Source organism: Cavia porcellus, unplaced genomic scaffold (genome assembly GCF_034190915.1).
Source record: "Cavia porcellus strain 051 isolate PalLab524CR breed Dunkin Hartley unplaced genomic scaffold, mCavPor4.1 scaffold_4, whole genome shotgun sequence".
Taxonomy (NCBI): Eukaryota; Metazoa; Chordata; class Mammalia; order Rodentia; family Caviidae; genus Cavia; species Cavia porcellus.
In genome coordinates, this window is record NW_026947487.1 from 119,494,577 (window position 1) to 119,516,579 (window position 22,003).

Below are 22,003 nucleotides of genomic sequence, written 5' to 3' on the forward strand. Positions count from 1 at the left end.
CGGAGGACTGGGGTCCCCACGCGCAGCAGCGCCGTCCTCCTGAGGGTCACCTTTCCTGCCACGCTGCCTCCTCCGCACTGCACAGCTGCTGCGTGGTCTCAGTGTGCAGCTCAGGCTGAGCTGGCGTCAGTGATCCTCCTGCCTCAGCCTCAGCTCTGAGGCAACCGTGTCTACCCCCAGCTTCTGTGCCTTGTACCCTGGGGCTCAGCTTGTGGCATTTTATAGCACTTACATTTTAGTGGCCAGGAAATGCAGGTGGCACCACCATGCCCGACTCACATCCTTTTTTTTGAGGCAGGGTCTCCCTGTGTGGCTCAGTCCGGCTTGGACTCACTGTGTAGCCCAGGTTGGCCCTGAATTCATGGCCACCCTCCTGCCTCAGCCTCCCAAGTACTAGGGTTACAGGCATGAGCCACCACGCCAGCTTATCCTTTATTTTATTTTATTTTATTTTATTTATTTATTTTTTTTTTTTGTCTTTTTCCTTTTTACCGGTACCAGGGATCGAACTCACGACTGCCTGCTTGCAAGGCAGGTGCTTATGCCGCTGAGCTAAATCCCCAGCCCTATCCTTTATTTTTAAATCACTTGAAATCACGTCTCTGTCCCTCACAGCAACATCTGGTCCACACATTCCGGGTAACAACCAGCGTGCATCATTTTGCTCCTTCAAAATAGTACTAGCTTTTAAAGTTCAATTTTAGCTGATAATTTTCCAAAAGAAAAGCACTCTTTAAAGAGGAAAGAGAAAAGATGAGGGGGAACTTAGTCACGAAGGTTGCCTCACATTTACAGGAATCTGGGGCAATGAGGGCAGCGGATGGTAGTGGGGGGAGTCACAGACGGACGAGGAGCCGGGTTGCCGTAACCCCAGCACTCAGGAGGCCGAGGCAGGAGGATCCCGCAAGGCCAAGGCCAGCCTGGACTGCACAGTGAGAGCTCGTCTCTACTTCCTCTCCCAAGAAACAGAACTTGAGGGCAGGCTGGATACAGAGTCCTACGTTAGCCGGAGCCCAGCGACGGTGACTCACGGGACCTTAGACCTGGAGTGCTGGCTGGCCCTGATAATCCCGGCTCTGGCCACTGCACAGAGGCGAGTGACGTGGCGAGATCCCCGGCCTTTGCCAGCAGAGCCGGGACTGTGTTTACGTCCTCCAGGCCACCACGTCTCTCAGCCCTAGGCGGCCGGTGGAACGGGCGAGGCTCTGGGAGTCCCTTCCGGAAACCACACGACACCCCGGTGCCAGGGCAGGTGGGAAGGGCAGATGGGACCCCACGTGGCACCGTGGGTGCTGACCTGAGCCCCCCACCCCCATGTGCCTGGGCTGGGCCTTGCAGGGCCCCAGGGACCACCGTACGGGGAGCTCAGTGTCCTCTGCAGATGTGGACATCAAATGTGGGAAAACAGGCAATGTGGCACAAAAAAGGCATTAGGGTAAGGTGAGGCACAACTGTGCCACCTTCACAGGGCCAGGAGGTGCCAGCCAGCACCCTGCAGAAACGGGGACACCGGGCCACGGAGCAGAAAGGAGGGGTGTCGCGCAGCGAGGCGCTGGGACGAGGGGTTCCGGGGACGTGGAGTACTCACGTCTGCGTAGACGTTGGTTCCGAACACAGGGGCCCAGTAGGACGGCTCGTCCGCACAGTACGGGGGACACCGCACCCTGGAAAACAGCAGGGGGCGTCAGCGGGCGGCGGGCGGGAAGGTTCCCACCAGGGCCAGAGCCCGGGGCACCGTGGGCATCGACCAGCGGGCTTGGCTTACCACTGCCCGCCCCCTGCCCGGTCACAGTGCGCCTGGCTCAGGGACGGGGCAAGAGCAGGAGGGGGCGCCAGCTCTGCTCAGGACACCGGGAGGGCAGCAGAAGACACTGGGCCCTGACAGGTGGGCAGCAGAGGACCGGGCACAGGGGAAGGGAAGGGGCAGGCGGGGAGAGAGGAGGTGTGTGAGAGACAGACAGAGAGACAGAGAGAGACAGAGACACAGAGACAGAGAGATAGAGAGACACAGAGAGACACAGAGACAGAGAGACAGAAACATACAGAGACAGAGAGAGAGACAGAGAGATAGAGAGACAGAGACAGAGAGAGAGAGAGACAGAGAGGTAGAGAGACAGAGACAGAGAGAGACAGACAGAGAGAAACAGAGACACAGAGACAGAGAGAGACAGAGACAGAGAGTGAGCCAGAGAGAGAGATAGAGAGACAGAGAGAGACACAGAGACAGAGAGACAGAGACAGAGAGACAGAAACAGAGATAGAGACAGAGACAGAGAGAGAGATAGAAAGAGAGACAGAGATAGAAATAGAGAGACAGAGACAGAGAGACAGAGACAGAGACAGAGAGCATCTTCCCGCTCTGGGGACGTTAGGGGGATGCTACATCTCTCCACCCCCAGAGCTGTCCTTGGCCCCGAGGGCTCGGGTGCTCAGAGGATTCTACTGAGTCCCCAGCTCCACAGCGGGGTGGGTGGCTGAGTCAGATGCTCCCGGAGTACGCCAAAGGTGGGGGCAGCTGCGGGTCCAGGGGACGTGGCCATGTCCTGCCTTGGGCCCCCTCCACCAGGCCACCATGAGAGAGTTCCCGAGTCCCTTAGCAATGGGCTGCATGGGAACCACAGAGCAGGGGTGACCAGGACACGCTTGGTCAGCCGGGAGCTGCTAACCAGGGCTGGGCAGAAGCTGGGTCAGGCTCCGTGTGGACGGGGTGCAGGGGACGGGGCTCTGGACACTCCCAGCAGGAAGCCCCACCCCAGCAGCAGCCACGGACCCTGGGTTGGCAGGGGACGCAGTGGGAGGTAGGGTGACACGCATCTCGTCTCGGGGTACACTGTGTCCCCGGCTCACAGTGCACTTAGCCAAAGGCCCCCAGAGCGAGTGCAGGAAGCACCCGGCCAGGACGTAGAGGTGCAGAGCTCACCCAGCTGCCAGAGACCCGGGACTGGGCGGAGGCAGGACGGCAAAGCTTGAGCCGGAGACGAGGAGGATGGTCCTCCCTGCGGCCAAGGCCACCTGCCTCCAGGGACACCCATGCATTACCTCGGGCAGTGGGAAGCCGGCTTCTCAAAGGGGCAGAGTTGAGCCACCGTGGTGTAGCAGTCCAGGTCCTGCTCTGTGGACAGAAAGAGGACCTGTGAGGCAGAGGGAGCCAGCCTACGGTGGTTACACGACGTGGACCCCACACACGTGTCCTAGGGAGAGCTGTGACCTGGCCGGGCCTTCCCTCCACCGCAGCAGCCCGCGGGCAGGTGACTGCCCTTCAAGACCCTCTGTTGTGCTTACAAAACAGCTCTGCCTTGGCCACCCGTGGTCATCTGAGAGCATGTCCAGGGCTGGGCGAGCGTCCTCTCTAAAGGACAGGGACTCGACGTTGTCAGCTGTGTGGACCTATGGTCTGGGTCAGGACCTGGCCACTCTGCTGCCGTAGTGAGAGGCAGTCCTGATGGTCACCAAACGGCTGTGGCCAGGTCCCAAATAAAACTTTATTTAGAAACATGGATGGCTGGTGGATTTGGCTCAGGGCCAGAGCCTACTGACCAGGGCCAGTCTGTCATCGGCACAGCCCACTGTCCACAGACCGCTGAGGACCTGGAGGGACTTGGTCAGTGGGAGTCTGGGGGGGCGTGTCACAAAATTTGGGTTTAGAAGAGCATAAAAAATGAAAGCACTAAAACATGTTTGCAATGCACAGTTATGTAAAGAAAAGCTCAGGTCACCAAACTGTAAGCAAGTCCATCTCAGATTCCACGGCTTCTCCGTTCCTGACACACATCTTTCTTAACACATAACAAACTAAAATATCCCCACAGATGTTCATCATGGCCAACTCTAATAGGATTTAGGTCAAGGAGACGTTTTAAAACATCAAAAACTGTTTCTGTGTGTTTTTAATGTGATCCAGATCACACAAGCACCTCAAGGTATTTTTATGAAGGTCGCCAGGCAGATGTTCTCGCCTCCAAGGCAGATGACCAGAGGTTCCTGCCCTCTGGTCCAACAAAGGACTCAGTGGTCAGCGGGGCAGCTCCTGCCCAAGACTGGTCCCACACGGCCCCCCACTTCCGGTTAGAGCCGGCTCCCCTCTGACTGCACAGCAGGAAGAGCCCCCCTTGCTGGTCCACGACAGACAGCACTAATCCATCACTGATCCACCAAGCTCTGGGGAGCCCAGATCGGCCCGGACCCTCAACACAGTGCTCCAGGTGGCCGCTAGCCAGGAGGCTCCCGGCGAGCCCAGCCAGGCAGCCGCACGCGGCAGCCCCCGAGGACGGCAGATTCCCAGTGCAGATGTGCAGAGAGCAGTCAGCGAGCCAAACAGCCTCACAGAGCCCCGAGCGGCGACGCTGGTGACCCCCGGGGAGCCTGGACCCGACCCATGCACTCGGGGCCTGGCCGCTTACCTTTCACCTGTGACACCGTGAATGAGCTGGAAGGTTTGTATTTGCTGGAAAAGAAAACAGGGGCTCAGCGCCGGAGGAGCAGCCAGCACTGCCCACAGGCGTCCACGCCAGCCTCTGCCTCTGCCCTCCCGGCCCCTTGGAAGGTTCTGGAGCAGGGTGCTCCCCTCTGCTGCCAGGGATTCTGCCAGAAGCCTGCAGCCCGTTCCTGTACAGCTCGGGAAGGAAAGGCCGCAGGGCCAGTGGAGCCAGGCCCACCCCGGGGACCACGCTCCGCAGGCGGGGCACAGCGCTTCGAGACACCCTGGGACCCGACACTGCACCCCGCGCAGCTGCACAGCCGCCCCGCTGGGGCAGGCGTGGCCGACACTGGTCACCTGGCCAACATCTCTGAGAGCGTTAAGACCAGCCAGGTTCCTCCCTGAAGGGGAAGCTTGCCGCATCCCCCAAGGCAGGAGGCCCTGCAAATGGGAATCCTTCCATGGTTACAAAGTTTTCCCAGTGAGTCACAACTGGGACAGGGTCAGAAACAGGAGTGTGTTCACCCCTGCTCTCCTTGGGCCTTGACCAGGGAGCCCCAACCCTTCTCCTGCGCCCTTGTCTAAGGGGCAGGCTGCCAACCGAAGTACCCTGAGATCCACCGCGGCTGGGTGCTGCCACGAGGCAGGGTCCTCCGTGACCCCCCTAACAGAAAGGGGCGCAGGAGGAGCCGGCCCCCAGCGGCAGGCAGAGGAGGTGAAGCCGTGCTGCTGGGCACTGCAGCCCAGTGGGCAGATGGACAGGAGCGCCCCTGCCCGGGAGCCACCATCCTAAGTGGCAAACCTCGTCTCGGGGGAGGGAGGGGACACAAAGGTGTGCCCCCTGCTTGATCGGACGTGAGGAGACTCAGGGACACTCTCCTGCTCCGGGAGCCCTGATCCAACCTCCAAAGTCAGAGACGACCCAAATCCAAACGCGTCTAAGCACTGACACGCTGGCCTCAATGTTTCAGGTTTCAGAGCGTTTGCCATCCCAGACTTCAAATTAAAAATTCCCAACCGGTTAAAAGGAAAAAAAAGTTGGGGGAAAAAAACTCTGTGAAAACGAAACCCGAATCAGAAAGTGTCATTCTTGGGGAAAGTGCTGACGGAGAATTAGCCCGCCCGGGCCGTGAGCAGCTCAGCTGTACGGGGCCTGCCCAGCAAGGGTGCCGGGCTGGGGTCCAGCCTCGGGACGAAGGAAAAAAAAGAATTAACTGCCGGAACCCCAGCACTGAGGAGGCTGAGGCAAGAGGGTTGCCCTGAGTCCCAGGGCAGCCGGGCTACACTGCCAGACCCTGCTCACCCACCACCACACAGGAAAGAGCCACACACTCAAGGACACCACCAACCGCTCGCTGTGATGCACCGTCGGCGGTCAGGAGAGTAAAAAGGGATTCAAACTGCAACCGAGTGAAACCCGCACCCAGGACAACTGGCCAGAAGCGGGCACGCGGGACGGCTGCGGGGTGAGCGCTGAGCCCAGCTTCAGGTCTTCTTCTTCCCGTGCCTTCCTACGGGTCAGCACCACTGGGAGCCCCGCTGGCACCTCGGGAACCCAGAGACAGCCCAGGGCCCGGGCGAACCCACCTCAGGGAATCCACGCCGTGCCTCTGGGACTTGACGAAGAAGGGCTTCCTCCCGTTCCTGGTGACGTCCACCAGGCCGCCGCGGTCGTCCAGCACGCCATAGTGGATGGCAGCCCGGCAGATGCTGGAGGACTGGGGGTGCGTGGACCTGAATTCCTTTTTGTCAGAACCCCCTCCCCCAGCCACTGTCCTCGATCCACTGACGCCACAGGGCCGGGCCGAAGCTCCCCGCTTCTGTCCCCTCGCCCATAACCACGCCTTTGCGTCTCGACCCCCGCACTGTTTAAGGGACTCTCCTATGGCTCTTCCCATGAGCTTGGTGACAAGCAGCCCTCCCCGCCCCCACGGGAGCATGCCAAGCGGCCTGTGTGGTGACAGACGGGCACTGGTGTGGCCCAGCCGTGCCCAGGGTGGCACACGCACGCGGCAGTCCAGACACGCCCACTCTGACCACAGAGGGAAGGACACCCGGCCCACAGAGGCCAGCCCTCCCCGTCCCCAACCCTACGGGGTCCTGAGGGTCAGCCAGGGGAGGGAGGCCACACGGCCACACTTACGCTCTCATAGAACAGAGTTCCAAAGACGCTGGCCTTGGAGTCCAGGCAGCCGGCCGGGCACTGGTACCTGCGGTCAGGAACCAAGTGGTGTCCAGGGGTAATCATGGCAGCAGGTCAGCTCACTGTGACCTCAGTGTCCTCCCTCCCCGCCCACGATTCCACTTAGGGAAGTTTCATGAATGGAGACGCCGTCAGGTCACAAGTGCAGACTCAGCCGAGGACTGCACAGTGCACAGAAGACAGTCGGGGCTCCCCAGCACCCCAAAGCCACCGTCACTGAAGGGGGCAGATGGAGGGGGTTTCTAGGCAGGCTGTACGCGCAGGGTCAGGGACAGCGCCGGAGGTGGGTATGCATCTCCCTACCAAGCCAGCTGTCAGAAATAAGCTAGCAGGTGACCAAGAAGTGACCCCACAGACCTCCACGTGGCTGCATGTTGGCATAGTACACAGCCACTAAAAATGACGTGCTTGGGGGAATATTTATGGACGTTGCAAAATACTAACTGAAAACGTCTAAGTGAAAACATGCCAGCCACGTCAGCCCCATCCAACTCGGAGGAAAAGGCTGGGAGGAAACGCACCAGATGGGGAGCTTCTGGGAGCTTCCCGTTCGCTTTGTACTTTGTGGTTTTTCCTGAATGCCTTAGGAAAATCTTAGAGCGTCAGAGAAGCCCTGTGAGTGGCGTAAAAGCCAGAAAGAGGAGCCAGGCTGCATGAGGCTGGCAGATGAGGCTGGGTGTCCTGGGGTTCGGGGGTGGCCGAGTCACACCTGTGGCCCAGGGGCCTCACCCATGCAGTGGGGACAAACCCCCACTGTCCCTGCCAGAGGCCCTGGGTGGCCTGAGGCCCTCTGCTGGGAAAGTCCTTGCTCAGTTCCCCATCGGGCACTTGGGTGTGACGCCCTCATGCTGTGAGCTGGCACAGAACTCTGGGGTTCGATGTGGAACCAGCACCATCTGGGTGCCGCCGGCTGTGTTCCCAAAGGCAGCCACATGGGGCTCGGCTGACCAGTGTCAGAGCCACCGAACTGTCAAGGGCGGGCTCAGCCTGGGCGCACTGTCCCTCAGCTGGCACCAAAGCCACAGTCCCAGGCAAGCATTTTCCTGGCAAACCAGGTTCCAAACCCCACAGAGAGAACGGGAACCGCAGGTTGGCTTCTCAGTACAGCTTTAGATAACGAGATTCAGCTTTAGACCAACGATCCTGAGCTCTCAGCAGTCCCCTGGCCCAGTGCTCTCGAGGGATGCTGATGGCCACTGGACAGGTCCTGTCTGCTACTGGAGTGCTATCAATGATGGGCCCAAATAAGTGGCCCTGTCCATCCTGCAGGCCTGGGGGCCCACGCCAAAGCCATTCCAGTGGAACCCACTGCAGCTCGGCGGGCAGAGGCATCATCCAGAGCTCCCTGCACGTTCAGGCTGCAGTGACCCCCGAATTCTTCCTACACCAGGGGCCAGCATGTCCCTAGAGGAAAGCCCAGCTGGAGTGCAGAAGTGGGCACACATGGAGGAGACCAGCTCTGCGGACAGCTTGGGGACAGCGGGCCCCTCTCCACACTGCCACACACACCTCATCCCGCCCCTCTGTGCTCTTAGGAGCCTCTGTCTAAACCACCTCCCACTGGGTGGCACAGCACCCAGCACCCAGGCTGAGCAGTCTCCTGGGACCCATGCTAAACCAGGGAAGCCTGGGCAAGCTGGCACCTGGGTGACAGGGAGACGTGAAGAGTGTCGGCCTCCCAGCCCGTACCTGGCAGGAGGCCCCTGACCCACGCCCAGGAGTTGTTCCCGGTCATAGTCACAGCATCCCAGCGAGCTCAGACCCTGCAGGTCCTCGGGGAGGCTTGCGTTTCTCAGGGTCACACTGGCAACCTCCTGAGCTCACCCCTCGCTGAGCAAGGCGGGTCAGGAACGTGCCCTCAGCAGACCCTGCAGGGGCATCCAAGACCCTGAGGCCTGCAGCACGGTACTGACCCCGGGGGGCATCCCCAAGCCTGAGGCAGCGTCTCGGCGAGGCCTCAGGAGAGGGCACTTTCTTCGTGTCCCCCGGGGCTCTGTCCACTCAGCAGGTGCCAGCCCAGCCCTAGAGCGGATGGTGGGTGACGTGTTAAATGCTCCAAGATGCTGGCGCTGTGCTGGCCCTGAGGGGGCCCACGCCAAGGGCATCAGCAGAATCTGGTGTGCCAGCAGGCACCGTCTGCTCTGCCAGCCACCAGGCAAAACAGTGATGCCCTCAGATGTATTCACAGGGCCTGAGGCTGTCACCCTCTCCCTGCAGGGAGCCAAACACTACACTGGAATATCTACCTGGTGCCCCGAGAATCCCTGGGGGCTCCACCAACACATGGGGGACCTGGAATATCGACCTAGGGAAGGGGACCAGGGCCTGAGGCTGTCCTCCAGGCCAGTGCTCTCAACTAGGGCTGATTGTACGCCTTGGGGGAGATTTGTAAATGTGTCCAGAGATCTTTTTAGCTGTTAGGGCTGGGAGGCTTCATACTGGCATCTGCTAGGTTGAGGCCAAAATGAGTGGTAAACACCACATAATGCACAGGACATCCCCACAATGCCCATGAAATTTCCCACAGTGCACAGGACATTTCCCATGATGCACATGAAATTTCCCACAGTGCACAAGACATTTCCCACAATGCACATGAAATTTCCCACAGTGCACAGGACATTTCCCATAATGCACAAGATGTTTCCCATAATGCACAGGACATTTCCCATCAGCGAGACTTATTTGACTCAGAGTGCCAGGGGTGGCCACGTGGTAAATCTTTGCCTGGGTTTACAAAAACTAAAGTGTGGCAAGCCCTTAGTCAGGGAACTCCTGGGTGTCACACTAGGACTGACTGATGGTACAGGGCGGACTGCCAGCTCTGTGGGCAGCACTATTTCCCACGAGACTGCACAGAGCCTGGCGTGGGAGGCAGCTCACCAACTGACCCTGGCCCATGCCCTGGCAGCACTTCAGGGAGGATTCCGGGTCTGCTCACCTGTTACACGTGGAGCCTTGGCACCTGTCCTTCATCTTGGTGTCACACTGGACAACTTGGGCTGGAGAGAAAGAGAAACACAGTCACTGCAAGAACCAGCGCTGGAGGATCCCGGGACGTCAGGACTACAAACCCACATCACGGCAAAAGAGCCCCGTGCATGCAGCTGGACCTGGGCAAGTGCCTCCCACGCGTGACGTTTGCACCCTAGCGGTGGGCCGAGGCACTGTGAATGCTGGTAAATGGTGGTGGGGAGGGGAGCACCCTGCAGGGCCCTGGTGGGGGGGCAGATGGACGAGGAGGGAAGATGCCCGCCTCCCGGCAGGAGCAGCAGGGATTCCGTTTCATTTTACAGGGACACAGCATAGTCTGAGATGTATTATCTGAAAATCGCATGTCATAATTTTGCACTAGGAACACTGGCCCTGTCCTGTAGCTCTGGACAGAGCGGAGCAGGGCAGCTGCATGTCTTGGGTCAAAGCGGGCTGCGGGACGGCTCTGCGTTAGGGCCCAGGGCAGGCGTGCGAAGGAAGGGGGTACAGAGAGGCCGGTGGGCGGCTGGAGGACCTCAGAGTGGACAGACCCTCCCACACACAAGACAAGGCTGGGTGCTTGGGGACAACAGCCCCAGGCGTCGGCCAGCTCGGTCCATCTCGGGGTCATAGGGCAGATGGGGAGTGGAGGCGCCCGAGCCAGGAGCAGAGAGCTTTGGGAAGTAAGGTGCTGGGGCGGTGGAGGACAGAGGGCTCGCAGGGGACAGCCTGTGTCCGGGAGTTCCGGAAGCTGGGAAGAGCACTCATCTCCCACTCGCCAGAGCCCAGGGAGCACGGGTGACCTCGGAGCATCACGGGCCCTGTGCCCACCCCGGTGCGGAGGAGCAGATGACAGCCGGGTCCCCTCCCGAGGCAGGCAAACACCTCCCGGTAAGGCTGTCACTTTCCACTAACGCTGGCCTTTGATGCCTTGAAACTACCACTTGCAGGGACAGAGCAGGGCTGTGCCCTGGCCTCCCTGCCCCCCTTGTCGGCCTAGAGACCCTCAACCCTCCTGCCTCCCCAGGCAGGGGACGGCCACTCACTCATGTAGGTGACCTGAGGGCTCTTCCGGGGCTTCGTGGGCTTGACCGCTCTGGGCTGGGCCCAGACGTGCGTCTCGTCAGGGGCCGAGGGCGTCTCCACCTCGTTCATGTCTTCTGTCTCGGGCGTGGTGGGGCGGGCCTCCTCTGCACCGGGCCAGGGAGGAAAGAGAGGCTGAGCTTCAACAGAAACGCACTTTGAGGCGGCAAAGAGCAGTGTCTGAGGTTGTCTGAGGTTTGGTTTTACAAAGATTCGCTTCAGGAACAGGGCTGGGACACTTGGAAAGCGGGTCAGACGGAGCCCGCTCGCCATGGACGGAACCTTCCGGGTCACTGCTGGACAGGCAGCTGCAAGACTCCCCCTTGGGTACCCACCCAAAGCCGCCGCTGCCCCCAAGGTCCCTCTGCCCCTGAGAGCCCCTCCAGCAGGAGGAGGGTCAAAGGACCTGTGTCACAGGCAGGCCCCCACTGTACCTCGACACCAGCAGGCTTTGCACCCTTCTCCAGCCTGCACGGGGGGACCCCGTGGCCAACTCAACCCGGTCTCTACCTAGAGCTGGGCTGGCCAACGCCACGGGAGCTGCCGGGCACACGACCCTCTGGTCCCAATCTTCTGCCCAGCAGGGACATCAAAAGGTCCCATTTCTCCAGCCACAAGCACCATCCCAGTGCTCTAAGGCATTTTAATTAACAGGTCAAATAGCCAGAATTGACCTTCATTTTCATTGCGAAGGCTGACCATGAACTGCCCCCCACGAGCTGGCCTCAAACCCCCAGGACGCCCCTAGGCAAATCCATCCAGATGCCAGCTCGGAGGTGGGCTGGGGTGGGAGGTCGGCAGGGCTGGGGGGCACAGTGGGTCCTTCCCTCCCAGCCCCCGGCCTTCCCGCCGGCCCCTTCCCGACAAAGCCCCCCGGCCGCTGAGAGCGTCCTAAGTCAGAAATGCAGCTCTCAGCCTGAACCACCGAACAGCACAGCCCAGCCCAGCTGGCTGTAACCGAGCCCAGAGCGGGCACCGCTGGCCCGGTGGGCAGGTCTGCAGGCCACAGCCTGCTCGATTCCCTCGCAGCCAATTCGTGCTGTGGCTGGGCAGCCAGAGAAGGGACCGCTGAATTTTACGTCCCATGTGCACAGGGTACGGCCTTTGCACCCCTGGACCCCAAGGTCGTGGGACGTTTCCAGCTCGGAAGGGCCGCACCTCCCCAGCCTCTGGCCTTTGCATTGAGTCGAGTTTCCTCGGGCTCACTAAGTGCCCAGGCTGGCCTTCAACAAAGTTGCCATCCTCCTGCCTCAGCCTCCCAGAGTGCTTGGACTGCAGCAGTGGACCCCACACCCAGATCTATCAGGATCCCAGCGAGGCCAGCAGCCACCCCAGCTGCTACCCACTGTGAGCCCCACATCCAGGCTCACACAGCACCCGGGTCCCAAGGCCCAGCAGACCCCTGGCCACACAGTGTGGGTCATCCACACCCCGAGAATTCTGTCCTCATGGAAAACTGGTGGGCACAATCCACAGAGCCCCAGGGCGCGATCCCAGAGAGCCCTGGCCCCGGGCCATCAATGCGGCCATTCAGCGTGGCCTCTGTGGGGAGCCCAGTGGCCTCGGGGGTGGGCCCGGCAGCTTTCCACGGCAGCTTGTGCACGCGTAATTGCAGGCTTCTCTGGCTGCCACCAGTCTGGAGGAGCCGCAGGCCCTCTGAGGGCTTGTTGTATGCCCTCAGATGCACACGTCAGAAGAGGGGCGCTGGCCTGCCAGGCCCAGCCTGTCCCCCACCCCTCAGGGCAGTGACCAGGCCTCCTCGATGCCCCAGGCCCTGAGCATCGCGCTGTGTGTGTGTCTTCCTGGCCCTAAAACCGGCAAGAAAGCTCTGAGCCATCTGCTAAACCCCGAGGAAAAATGTCCCCAACCCAGCCTGGTGCCCCACACCCAGGAAGAAAACCGAGGCTCGGAGAAGCGCAAGGAGCACCCCAAGCCCCCACAGCGGGGAGCAGCCAGGCAGGGGGCCGAGCTCTACCCTCCCAAGCCCCCGCCCGCCCCCATCCCACTTGGGGGGCCCGGGGAGGGAGCCGCCTTCGGCCTCCCTGATCCGCAATCCCCGGTCACCACAGCAGGTCGGGTCAGCCTTGCCAAGCAGCTTAGGGGTCAGGCGCTCCGGGAAGACTTTCTGTACGCTCAGCTAAGAGAATCCGGAGCCTGCCAGGGGAGCTGGGCATTTTCCACCAAAAAACACAGAACCAGGTACACGGAGCGCCTTCCTGGGTAAACTGGAACCTGAGGCCGCCGTGTGGGTTTGTTTTCCGAAAATGGGCCTCTGTGGGCAGGATTCACTCAAACCCGCAGGCCACACCCGAAGCGGCCAAGGCCTGGAGCGCAGCCACAAGGTGACAGGATTCCCAGGTGTCTGGGGTGGTGAGGTCCCGGCGGGCAGGGCAGGGGTGTCTGAGCTCCAGGCGGGCCCAGGGGCAGGGCAGGGTCCACTGTGCCAGGTGTCGGGATGACTCCTCCCTCTGCCCCCACCCTCTTGCTGTCCCCAGGGTGGGCAGAGAGGGCAGGACAGCTGGCTAGGAGCAGAGCATGGGGCCTCCTGGAGCCCCTGGATCTGCTTCTGGCCCGCAGCTGACCCTGCAGCCCCCGAAGGCATGGGCACAGTGTTCATCCCAGCGGCCCACCATCCTGCAAGGCCTCTTGGCCATCACCAAGCCTGGGACAGAGCCACGTGGACAGGTTCCTGGCCTGCCACGCCCCTCCTGGGACAGGGCAGGCCCGAGACATGGGAGAGCTCTGGGCAGGAAACCTGTATATCACATACAGCAGCATGAAAAGCAGAACTACGGTGATGGGCCAGGGTGAGCCAGGCAGGAGGGCGCTGTGCCCAGGGCCAGTACAGGCCACACAGTGCCCACCGGGAGCCTCAGCTGCCAGCAGACTCCAGCGCTGAGGACACAGTCCCGGGGACAGGAAGTTACGTGCTCAGAGGCACTGGGATCAAGGGCACAGGAAGCAGCCTGGCCCTGGCACGTGGACACCAGCTCCTCTGGGAGCCTGGCCAGAGGGCACCGGGGGTGGGGTCTCAGGCTCTGCCCACAAAGCAGGTGTGGAGGAGCCCACAGAGGTGGTGCAGGGAGGGGGGCCTGGCCTACCTCGGTAACACAGGTTGTTCCGACAGCCCCCCCCATAGCTGGGCGGGCACTCGGAGCAGGGCCGGCCGCTCTTGTAGGGGGCTTCTCCGATCCAGTTTCCTCTGGGGACAGACCAGAACCACGTCAGGAGGAGCCCTCATCCCACCCACCTGTGGCAGCCCCAGCAGGGTCCCAGCCGGCAGCGAGGGTGACACCCCAGGCCAAGAGGAGGCCGCGGGAATTAGGGAGCTGAGTCCCTCAGCCCTGTCAGGCCCCGCTGAAGCACAGGTCCCAGGGTGGCCTGGGCCAGTGTCCCCAGCCCTGGCCTCTGCTCCTCCCCTGCAAATCAAGCTCCGACAGGGGCCAGGGCATAAAGTCAGGGCTATTCACAACCGGGGTTAAATGAAGAGGCCTGGCCTGTGCCAACTTCTGACCGCTCCTCTGGCAGGGCAGGGATGGCCCACTGGTGCCGGGGGTGCGAACTGCATACAGCCGCGGGACACCGGCCCTTCTGTGGCCTGGGCTCCCCAGCCCCAGGGAACACACACATCCCAGGGTGGTGGAGCAGGGCAGGGCCACAGCTGGGCACCCACCTTCAGGCACAGGGGGCAGTGCCCTGACCCCGCTGCAGACACCCACCCTCTGCTCTACTCAGGCTGGCCTGGGACTCATGGGGGCGGGCAGGGGCCCTAGGATGAATCCCCCAAGTGGGACCCAGATGGCACAGAGCTGTGTCTCTTGGGAGAGATGGGACGTGCTCCTCGGACTGCTGTGGCCCCCACAGAGATCACCCCACTCCCTGAGCAGAGGGGAAGCCCCCCCTGTGGAAGCGGCTCTGCGTTGCTCCTCCCCCGCAGGCAAACGCGCCCCAAGGGGCTCTCACTTCGGGGAATAATTGCAGACCAGGTAGACCGCGTTCTTCCAGATCTCACCCCAGACGTCTATCTGGGGGCAGGTGTGCACGGCGCAGCCCACCTTGTTGGTGGTGGCCCAGACAATCTGCAAAAGCAACACATGCTCGCGTCGCATCGTGAACGAGGGGTGGGCACCCCAGGGACACGAGGAGGCTGGCACACGTGGAGGCCTGGCAGGGCGCACGTGGGAACAGAGACCCGTTGGAGGACGCTGCCCAGCAGCACCTGGGGCCTCCAGCCTGCTGTGTGAAAGGCCTGCGGAGGAGGAGAGAAGCCCTGGGGAGCAGGCCGGGCACCCCTTACCTGCGTGTAGTGGGTGCACATGGCCCCCGAGCACCGCTCAGGGCACCAGGGGTTGCACTCGTGGGGGTAGGGGTAGGTGTAATCCTTCACCTCGTCGTACCACGACTGCACGTGGAAGCCGGGCGAGCGGTACCTGCGGGGAGAGGGTGTCACAACCCGGCCACCGCGCACCTGCCTGGGAAACGCCCTGCCGTGGCCACTGCAGAGGTGCCCTCAGCCTCTGGGTTGCAGGAGTGGGGTTGCGGGGCGATGCAGCAGCTGGGCTGGTGAACGCTTCTGACTGGTGGGGACCTGACCCTGTCCAGCCCCACGGGGGCCACAAGGCTGGGGCTGTTGGCCACGCCTGCCCCTGGATGTCCTCTGTGGGCACCACACAGTCTCCGCCCCTTCCTGGCCCCACAGGCCAGCCAGGGGGGCCCCACATGGCTTTATTTTAATGAGAGGAGATGATAAGCCAGGTGCAGATCCCTGGTGGCACCGTCACCAGCGTGAACAAGGTGGCTTCCCCACACAGCCGAGCAAGGAAGGGACAGACTGCGCTGGACACTATGAGGTCAGCAGGCAGAGGAGCCCTGGCCACTGAGACCCTGAGCTAAGGGCTTGGTCAGTAAGGTCAGGGATGCAGCCAGGGCCGCTCAGAGGAGACTCCGGCATGTGACCATGACCAAGCGGAAGCACCGTGACCTCCTCGGGCAGCCCCGAGCCAGCACTGGATCCCGAGACAAAGGCGGAGGCCAAGAAGCCCACGGGCCTGGGGCAGAGAGCCAGCCCTGCAGGACACAGCCTGGACGCCGGTGTGGGGAGGCGGAGGCGGGCGCTGTGCCAGGGGCTCTGGACTGCAGCTGCAGCCACAGAGAGGTCCGTGGGCACCCGCCAATCCCTTGGAGGAGTGCAGCTCGTGGGCACTGAGCTGAGCCGTGATGCCACCTGCAGCCCGCCGGACACTTCAGGGAGGCTACCCCCCTTCGCCCTCAGTGACACCTGCCAGGCTGCAGTCACCCTAAGGACGGTGCGGCTGCTCAGGCCAGTGTGGGATGCCAGGCAGGGATGCAGCCAGGCACAGAGTGACAGAGGACTCCGGCTGCAGTGACAGGTGGCTGGGCCAGCCCAGCCTCCGGGAGCAGGGCGATGTGGAGGGCGGCCCAGGGCCCGGGGGTCAGTGGTGCAGATGTGAATTCAGGGCCCTAGGCACTCCGTCTCCACAGGCCACAAGCCGCGGTCCTGGCTGTGGTCACTGAGATGACCCTGAGCCCCGGTAGGGGGCTTGGCCTCTCTGGGTGAGAGCACAGGGCCCGGCTCTCTGTGCTGGGCTGGTCACTGTGGTAGTGGGCAGCTGTCCACACTGCCAGAGGGTGAAGAGCCATGAGACCAGACGTGGAGAGGGACACTGCACCCGGCTCCCTCCGGCCGGCCCGAGCTGCGGCGCTGGGGAGGCGGCCGATTACTTGCAAGTGTTCCTGGCACCCAGCCTTGGTTTCCCCACCTGCCACCTCGATGGATGCTTCTGCTCCCCATCCCCAGCCCTCTCTGGACACAGACAGGCACGCGGCTCTCACCTGCCCCAGTGCACGGCCAGGTTCTGCCCGATGGACACCAGCAGGCTGGTGGGCCCGTGCTCCCAGATGCACTCCCTGGCCCACGCTGCCGCCGACCGCTCCAGCTCCTCATCCCAGGTCTGCGGGGAAGGGAGACGGGCCAAGTAAAGATGACAGCTCGGGCTCCAGCACAGCTCTCGGGGTGCGGAGACAGAAGTGGCTGCTCACAGGCAGGAGCTTCCCCCTCGTTAGAATGAAACCCACACCCAGCAGCACAGCCTAAAATCTCCGCACTCGAGAGGCTGAGGCAGGAGGATCGCTGCAAGTTCAAAGCCAGCCTAGGGTATACAGCAAGACCTCGGCTCGAAAATCAAAACACAAAAAGGAAATTGACTTCTTCTGTCATGCAAGCTACCGCTGCCATGTGTGCAGAACCCTGAGGCGAAGACATCCCAGACAGAGGACATCATGCAAGGGTGACCACATGCCCGAGGTCCAGGAGCGGAGGCTGGGGGTGCTGGGCCCCAGGGGCTGCCCCACCTCCCACCCCCACGTCTCGTGAACTCAGCTGCACCTCACCCCTCGGGAAGACAGGGACAGGGGCTGGGACAGACGCACAGCCGGCATCTCACGACAGCCTCTGGTCTCACTGTGACGGGAACCACGTGAGGGAGAAACTGAGGCTCACTGGCCGAGGGGATGTTGTGGTCACACAGTGACAGAGGTGCCACGAAAGCACTGGCTGCCAGGCCGCCTTCACGCGTGGCCGTGGAGGAGAAGGGGGCTGCGCCCGTGTCGGGGCGGTGACTCACCATGTGCTCCATGTTGGAGGCGGGCGGGGACACCTGGCCTCGAAGCTGGTTGTGCAGCCTCAGGATCTCCTCTCGATCCTCCCGGGGGATTGCCCTGCGTGTACGGACGTGTGGCTCCTCCTGCCGGTACCGGCCCAGCAGCTCCTGCAGCTCAGTCCCGTTGAGCAGGAGGAAGCCCTGGGCGCTGCAAACCAGCAGCGCCAGCCCCAGGGGGAGGATGGCACTTGGGTTGCAGCTCATGGTCACACACCCACTCGAGGACCGGGGGAGGCCGGCAGCCTGGGCTTCGGGGCAGCTGGGTGCGGGCTCTGGAAGGAAGCAGACGTGGGTGCTGAGCCGGCCACAGCAACAGCGCTCCTCCCCACTTTGCAGAGGGGGAAACCGAGGTACACAGGGGCTACATGACCAGCGCCCGGATGACAGGGAGGGCGGAGCTGGGGTGCAGACCCAGGGTTCTGGCTGAGAGCCACCCCAGGCGGATGGGGTCCTGGGGCCGAGCTCTCTGGCCATCACAGCACCTGAGCCCGAGCCATGGTTCATTTATCAGGACCCAGCCAGGTCCCATGAAGTCATCCCACGTCACTGGAGGACGCACCGTGAGCCCAGGTCACAGCACATCTGGTCCCTGGGACGTCGGGCTCAGTTTACAGGTGAGCTGGCGGCAGGCTGCTGGGCGGTCAGCTCAGTGTGGCCCCTGCTGCATCCTCCCAGACCCCACGGCACACTGATGGCGTGAGGGGCGAGGCCCTTGGGAGCCATGCGGAGTAGCTGAGGTCAGGTAGGCGGGCCGAGGCTCGGTAAGAAGGGATGGTACAGTCTCAGCGGGAGACACCCCTGCTGGGTCCCATGCCACGGCCACGGTCCTGGACATTGGCCTCTGGAGCCAGTAAGCTCTTTATAAGCTGCCATAGAAAAGGGACCGGGGCAGCACTTAACGCTGCGCGGTCTCCTGGTGTCCATCCAGCAGGGAGCCTGACACACACACTGGGGCTGACCCGCCACACGGGCGGTGGCTCACAGGGTAGCTAAGGACCCTTGGAGGTAGTGAGTGGCTCACGGGGGAGGTTAGTGGTTCACACAAGCAGTTAGTGGCTCCCCAAAGTAGTTAGTGGCCCACAGAGGTAGCTGATACCATTGCCCACACCAGAGACTCCCTGCCACAGGCCACACCCAGGCCGAGGGCTGCCAGTCTGCCAGAGTCAGCCCCGATGTCCTGCAGGCAACGAAGCCAATGCCAGGGCTGGGGGGACAGAGGGAAGATGCTGGCCCTGGAGTCCAACCTTCCCGTCCGCCCTGGAGCCGCAGCCCAGGTGCCTTCCCGGAAGCCGCCCTGATGGACACGGGGCTGGGCCAGGGATGGGCACCCTGGCTGCTCAGGGGGCGTCTTGTGCAGTTGCCAAGGCTCCCTGGCTGCCCTGGACTTGCTGACCGATGCCTTCGGTGCTCGGATGCCCTGGGCTCAGGCTGGGCCTCCTGGACCTCTCGGTCCTCCAGAACCCCGACTGCTCCAGCCTGTCCTAGCCAGCCGCTTTCCCATCATCCCCGTAACCCAGGGGCTGGGGTGTTGTCACCCCGTCTCACAGGGAAGGACATGGAGGCCGCAGGGACAGCAGGACCAGCCCAGGTCACTAAGTGGAGATACGTGGAGGCAGGACAGCTCTGAGGGCTGCCGTCCCTGGGCCCAGTCTCATGCTACAGAGCACACACCACAGGACCCAGGCTGTCACATCTGCTAGGGGCACAGAAAGACAAGAGGGGATGCCCAGGGGTCCTCAACTCCCGTGGGGCATTGCGAGCACCCAGTGGCCTGAGCTCTGCTGGATGACACTGGCCCTGGCCTCCAGGAGAGCAGGGCTGGGTTGGGGACAGAGGAGGACACCCAAACCCAGCCAGGGAAGAAGGCTGACCAAAGACACCCAGGGTCTCTCCCACCTGGAGCTGCCCCTGGCATCGCCCCATCCTTGTCCTGCAAAAGCCCGGGCTCTGCCTGTCAGGCTGGTGGCCGCAGGAGGGTGTCCTGGGGGGCAGGACTCCCACGTCAGGGGCAAGGACAGAGGCCGAGACGGGCATTCCAGGAAGCAGAGCCTTGGCACCAGGCGGTGCAGTGGGAGCCAAGGAGCTCTGGGAATGCTGTGGCCCCCGGCCCGACCCCGGGAGCCTCTCCAAGGTCCCGACCTGGCCTGCGTCGCAGGAGGGGCCGCCCCTTTGTAGTACGCTGGTGCCGCTGTCCCAGGAGGCCGCCTCTGTAGGCCAGAGCTGGGACAGGCAGGGAGGACTCTGTGTGCTCGCCGGCACTGCTGGGAAAGAAACCAAGAGCTTCTCGGAGCCCCGGTCTCTCGGGCTGGTCACCCACCATATATGCACATCCTGGCTGCACAGGCCGGGCTGGGAAAGAGGCACCAACAGCACACTGACGCAGGGCGAGACCAGGGAGGACAGGGCCGACGTCACTGCCGTGCCCTGACGTTACACGTCCTAGAGCTGTGTCACTTGTGCTGCAGCAGGATGGGCACCACCACGCTGCCCGTGTGACTCTGCTGTGACCGTCCAGGCAAACATGCACAGCTCACAGGGCACAGGGCACTGGCCAGGGCAGTGGTGAGTCGGGGTGGGGGTATTAGACTGCAGGTAAGAGGAACGTTCAGGTCTGTGCGTCAGCAGTAGTGAACACAAAACACAGCGGCTGTCTGAAAGCCAGCTGTAGAATACTGTGCTGTGCTGCTGATAGGATTTATGTAAGTCCTAAAACACGGCTGGAGACAGGGGAGGCACCTGCCCGCACCCCAAGGCCCTGAGTTTCATCCTCAGCACGGCAAACAGAAAGAAAACTACATGTGCATATATTGTGTGTGACTCACAGATCTACAGCCCCTGTGCTTGTGTGTCCGTGTCCGTGTCCGGTGTCGGGTGTAGACGTGTGACTGACAGGACCACGACTGAACCCAGACCGAGCTCCGGATGAAGGGTGGGGGAGCCTCCTCTCTTCTCTGTACGGATTCTGACTTGGAAACCTCAAGTGACCCTGGCACGTGTGGTCTGTGCCCAGCAGGGCCCAGTGCAGTGCCCTCTGCACCTCTGGCTTCCCCACCGTGAGCTCCACTGGCTGCAGAGGCCACGTCGGACTGGGCATGCTGTGAGGTAGCCCTGCCAGGCAGCAGCCTCTGGCTGCCCCAGCTCAAGCACACGAGCCTGGGCCAGTGGACACCGGGGTCGGGGAGGCCGCACAGCAGCCTCCAGCTCGGGGCTTGCAACACACCGCTGCCCGCTGTTGCCCACCACCACAGGGCCGTGCACACGGGGGCTGGCGAATTCCTGTGCTCCAGATCTAGCCAGGGTCCCTCAGCGACGAGGCCACTGTCGCACTGGTCGTGCAGGGAGGCGGCAGGAAGGGTCACTGTTGCATCATGGCGCGGCTGCGTTCCCTGTTGGGAAAGCTGCCGGATGTGGAGGTCGGCCTCTGCACCGCGTCCCTCGGGCCGGCGGGCAGATTCGCTCCTGCACGCCCTGGGCTGTTTTCTGGAAGCCGGCGCCTGCTCAGTGCTGAGCTGCCAGCGTCTGAGAAGTGGCTGTTCAGTAAATATTTAGGGGACGAAAGTACAGCTCTCCTCTCGGCTAGATCAGAAGAGCCATATAAGGCCTACGTGGGGTTTCTGAGTCCTCCTCCTCCTCCTCCTCCTCCTCCTCTCCTTCTTCCCCTTTTTGCTTGTTTGGGGTTGGGTTTGGTTTTTGTTTTTTTGAGATAAGGTCTTGCTATGTTACCCAGAACTCGCTCTGCAGCCAGGGCTGCCCTCAGCTTCACAGCCGCCTGCCTCAGCCTCCTGGGACTGAGCTGACTTACACACGGGCCACCACTCACAGCTCCCTCCCGTGCTGACAGCAGCCGGGGCTCTCAGGGAAGAGACCGGGCTCAAGGCCCAGCGCTGTGCCTCACAGCCTGCAGCCTCTCTGGGCCGCGGAGGGAGTGACCGTGAGCGGCATCGGCAGCCTGCTGCAGTGATGGCTCATGGAGACCCCGGGTGGCACCCACAGCGCCCACGGGAGGACTTTGGGAGGCCGAGACAGCGCTGCAGACTGTGACGGCTCCGTTCTCTCCAGCCTCGGCCTTCACAAAAGCCCGTGTCCATGTGCCCGACCCCGGGAGAAGACTGGGGAGCAGACCTGAGGCCGAGCCGGGCTCAGGGTGGCCCTGCGCTGGCCGTGTGGGTCCTCGACAGCTCACGCTGATGGCGATGACACCTCAGGGCCACCTGTGCATGCCACCCTGTCCCCTCTCGTAACTCTGTGCGCTCTGTGTGGACGGCCCATGGCATCCCCAGCCGGGCTGAGCACCCTGGCTGCCGGCTGTCACCACCTGCCTCTCCCCCGAGTCCCCGGATCCACTCTGTGGACACGACCGGCGCCAGCTGTCCCGGGGGCAGAGGCAACATCGGGATGCGGGTAGTAACTGGGACGTGGTGTAGTCCACAGCCTCTCTGCACACAAGGATGGGGTCACTGCCCTTATCACCCATTCCACAGACGAGGAAACTGAGGCTCAAAAAAGACAAGCCCCTCCTGGTGGCCACACAGAAGGGTCGCTCTGTTCACTGGCAATGTGACTGCACACACGGTGGGCGATGCCCAACACAGCAGGCGGTGCCAGCCCCGGGCCCTGACGGCGAGTGGCAGCTGACCCTGGCCGGGC

The 22,003-nt window shown here is 62.4% G+C and overlaps 1 protein-coding gene across 1 annotated transcript in view; it reads right to left on the minus strand.

Annotated features, from left to right (window-relative positions):
* Positions 1 to 22,003, minus strand: part of Crispld2 (cysteine rich secretory protein LCCL domain containing 2) — a 36,674-nt gene that overhangs the window by 9,059 nt on the left and 5,612 nt on the right. Inside the window, exons 2-13 of the mRNA XM_003460922.5 lie at positions 17,321 to 17,628; positions 16,530 to 16,648; positions 14,974 to 15,106; positions 14,640 to 14,755; positions 13,778 to 13,878; positions 10,640 to 10,783; positions 9,562 to 9,622; positions 6,561 to 6,627; positions 6,005 to 6,135; positions 4,401 to 4,444; positions 3,040 to 3,112; positions 1,589 to 1,664 (exon numbers count right to left, since the gene is read on the minus strand). Coding sequence (XP_003460970.1) covers positions 1,589 to 1,664; positions 3,040 to 3,112; positions 4,401 to 4,444; positions 6,005 to 6,135; positions 6,561 to 6,627; positions 9,562 to 9,622; positions 10,640 to 10,783; positions 13,778 to 13,878; positions 14,640 to 14,755; positions 14,974 to 15,106; positions 16,530 to 16,648; positions 17,321 to 17,560 — 1,305 coding nt within the window. The 5' untranslated portion in view covers positions 17,561 to 17,628. The remainder of the gene's footprint in view (positions 1 to 1,588; positions 1,665 to 3,039; positions 3,113 to 4,400; positions 4,445 to 6,004; positions 6,136 to 6,560; positions 6,628 to 9,561; positions 9,623 to 10,639; positions 10,784 to 13,777; positions 13,879 to 14,639; positions 14,756 to 14,973; positions 15,107 to 16,529; positions 16,649 to 17,320; positions 17,629 to 22,003) is intronic.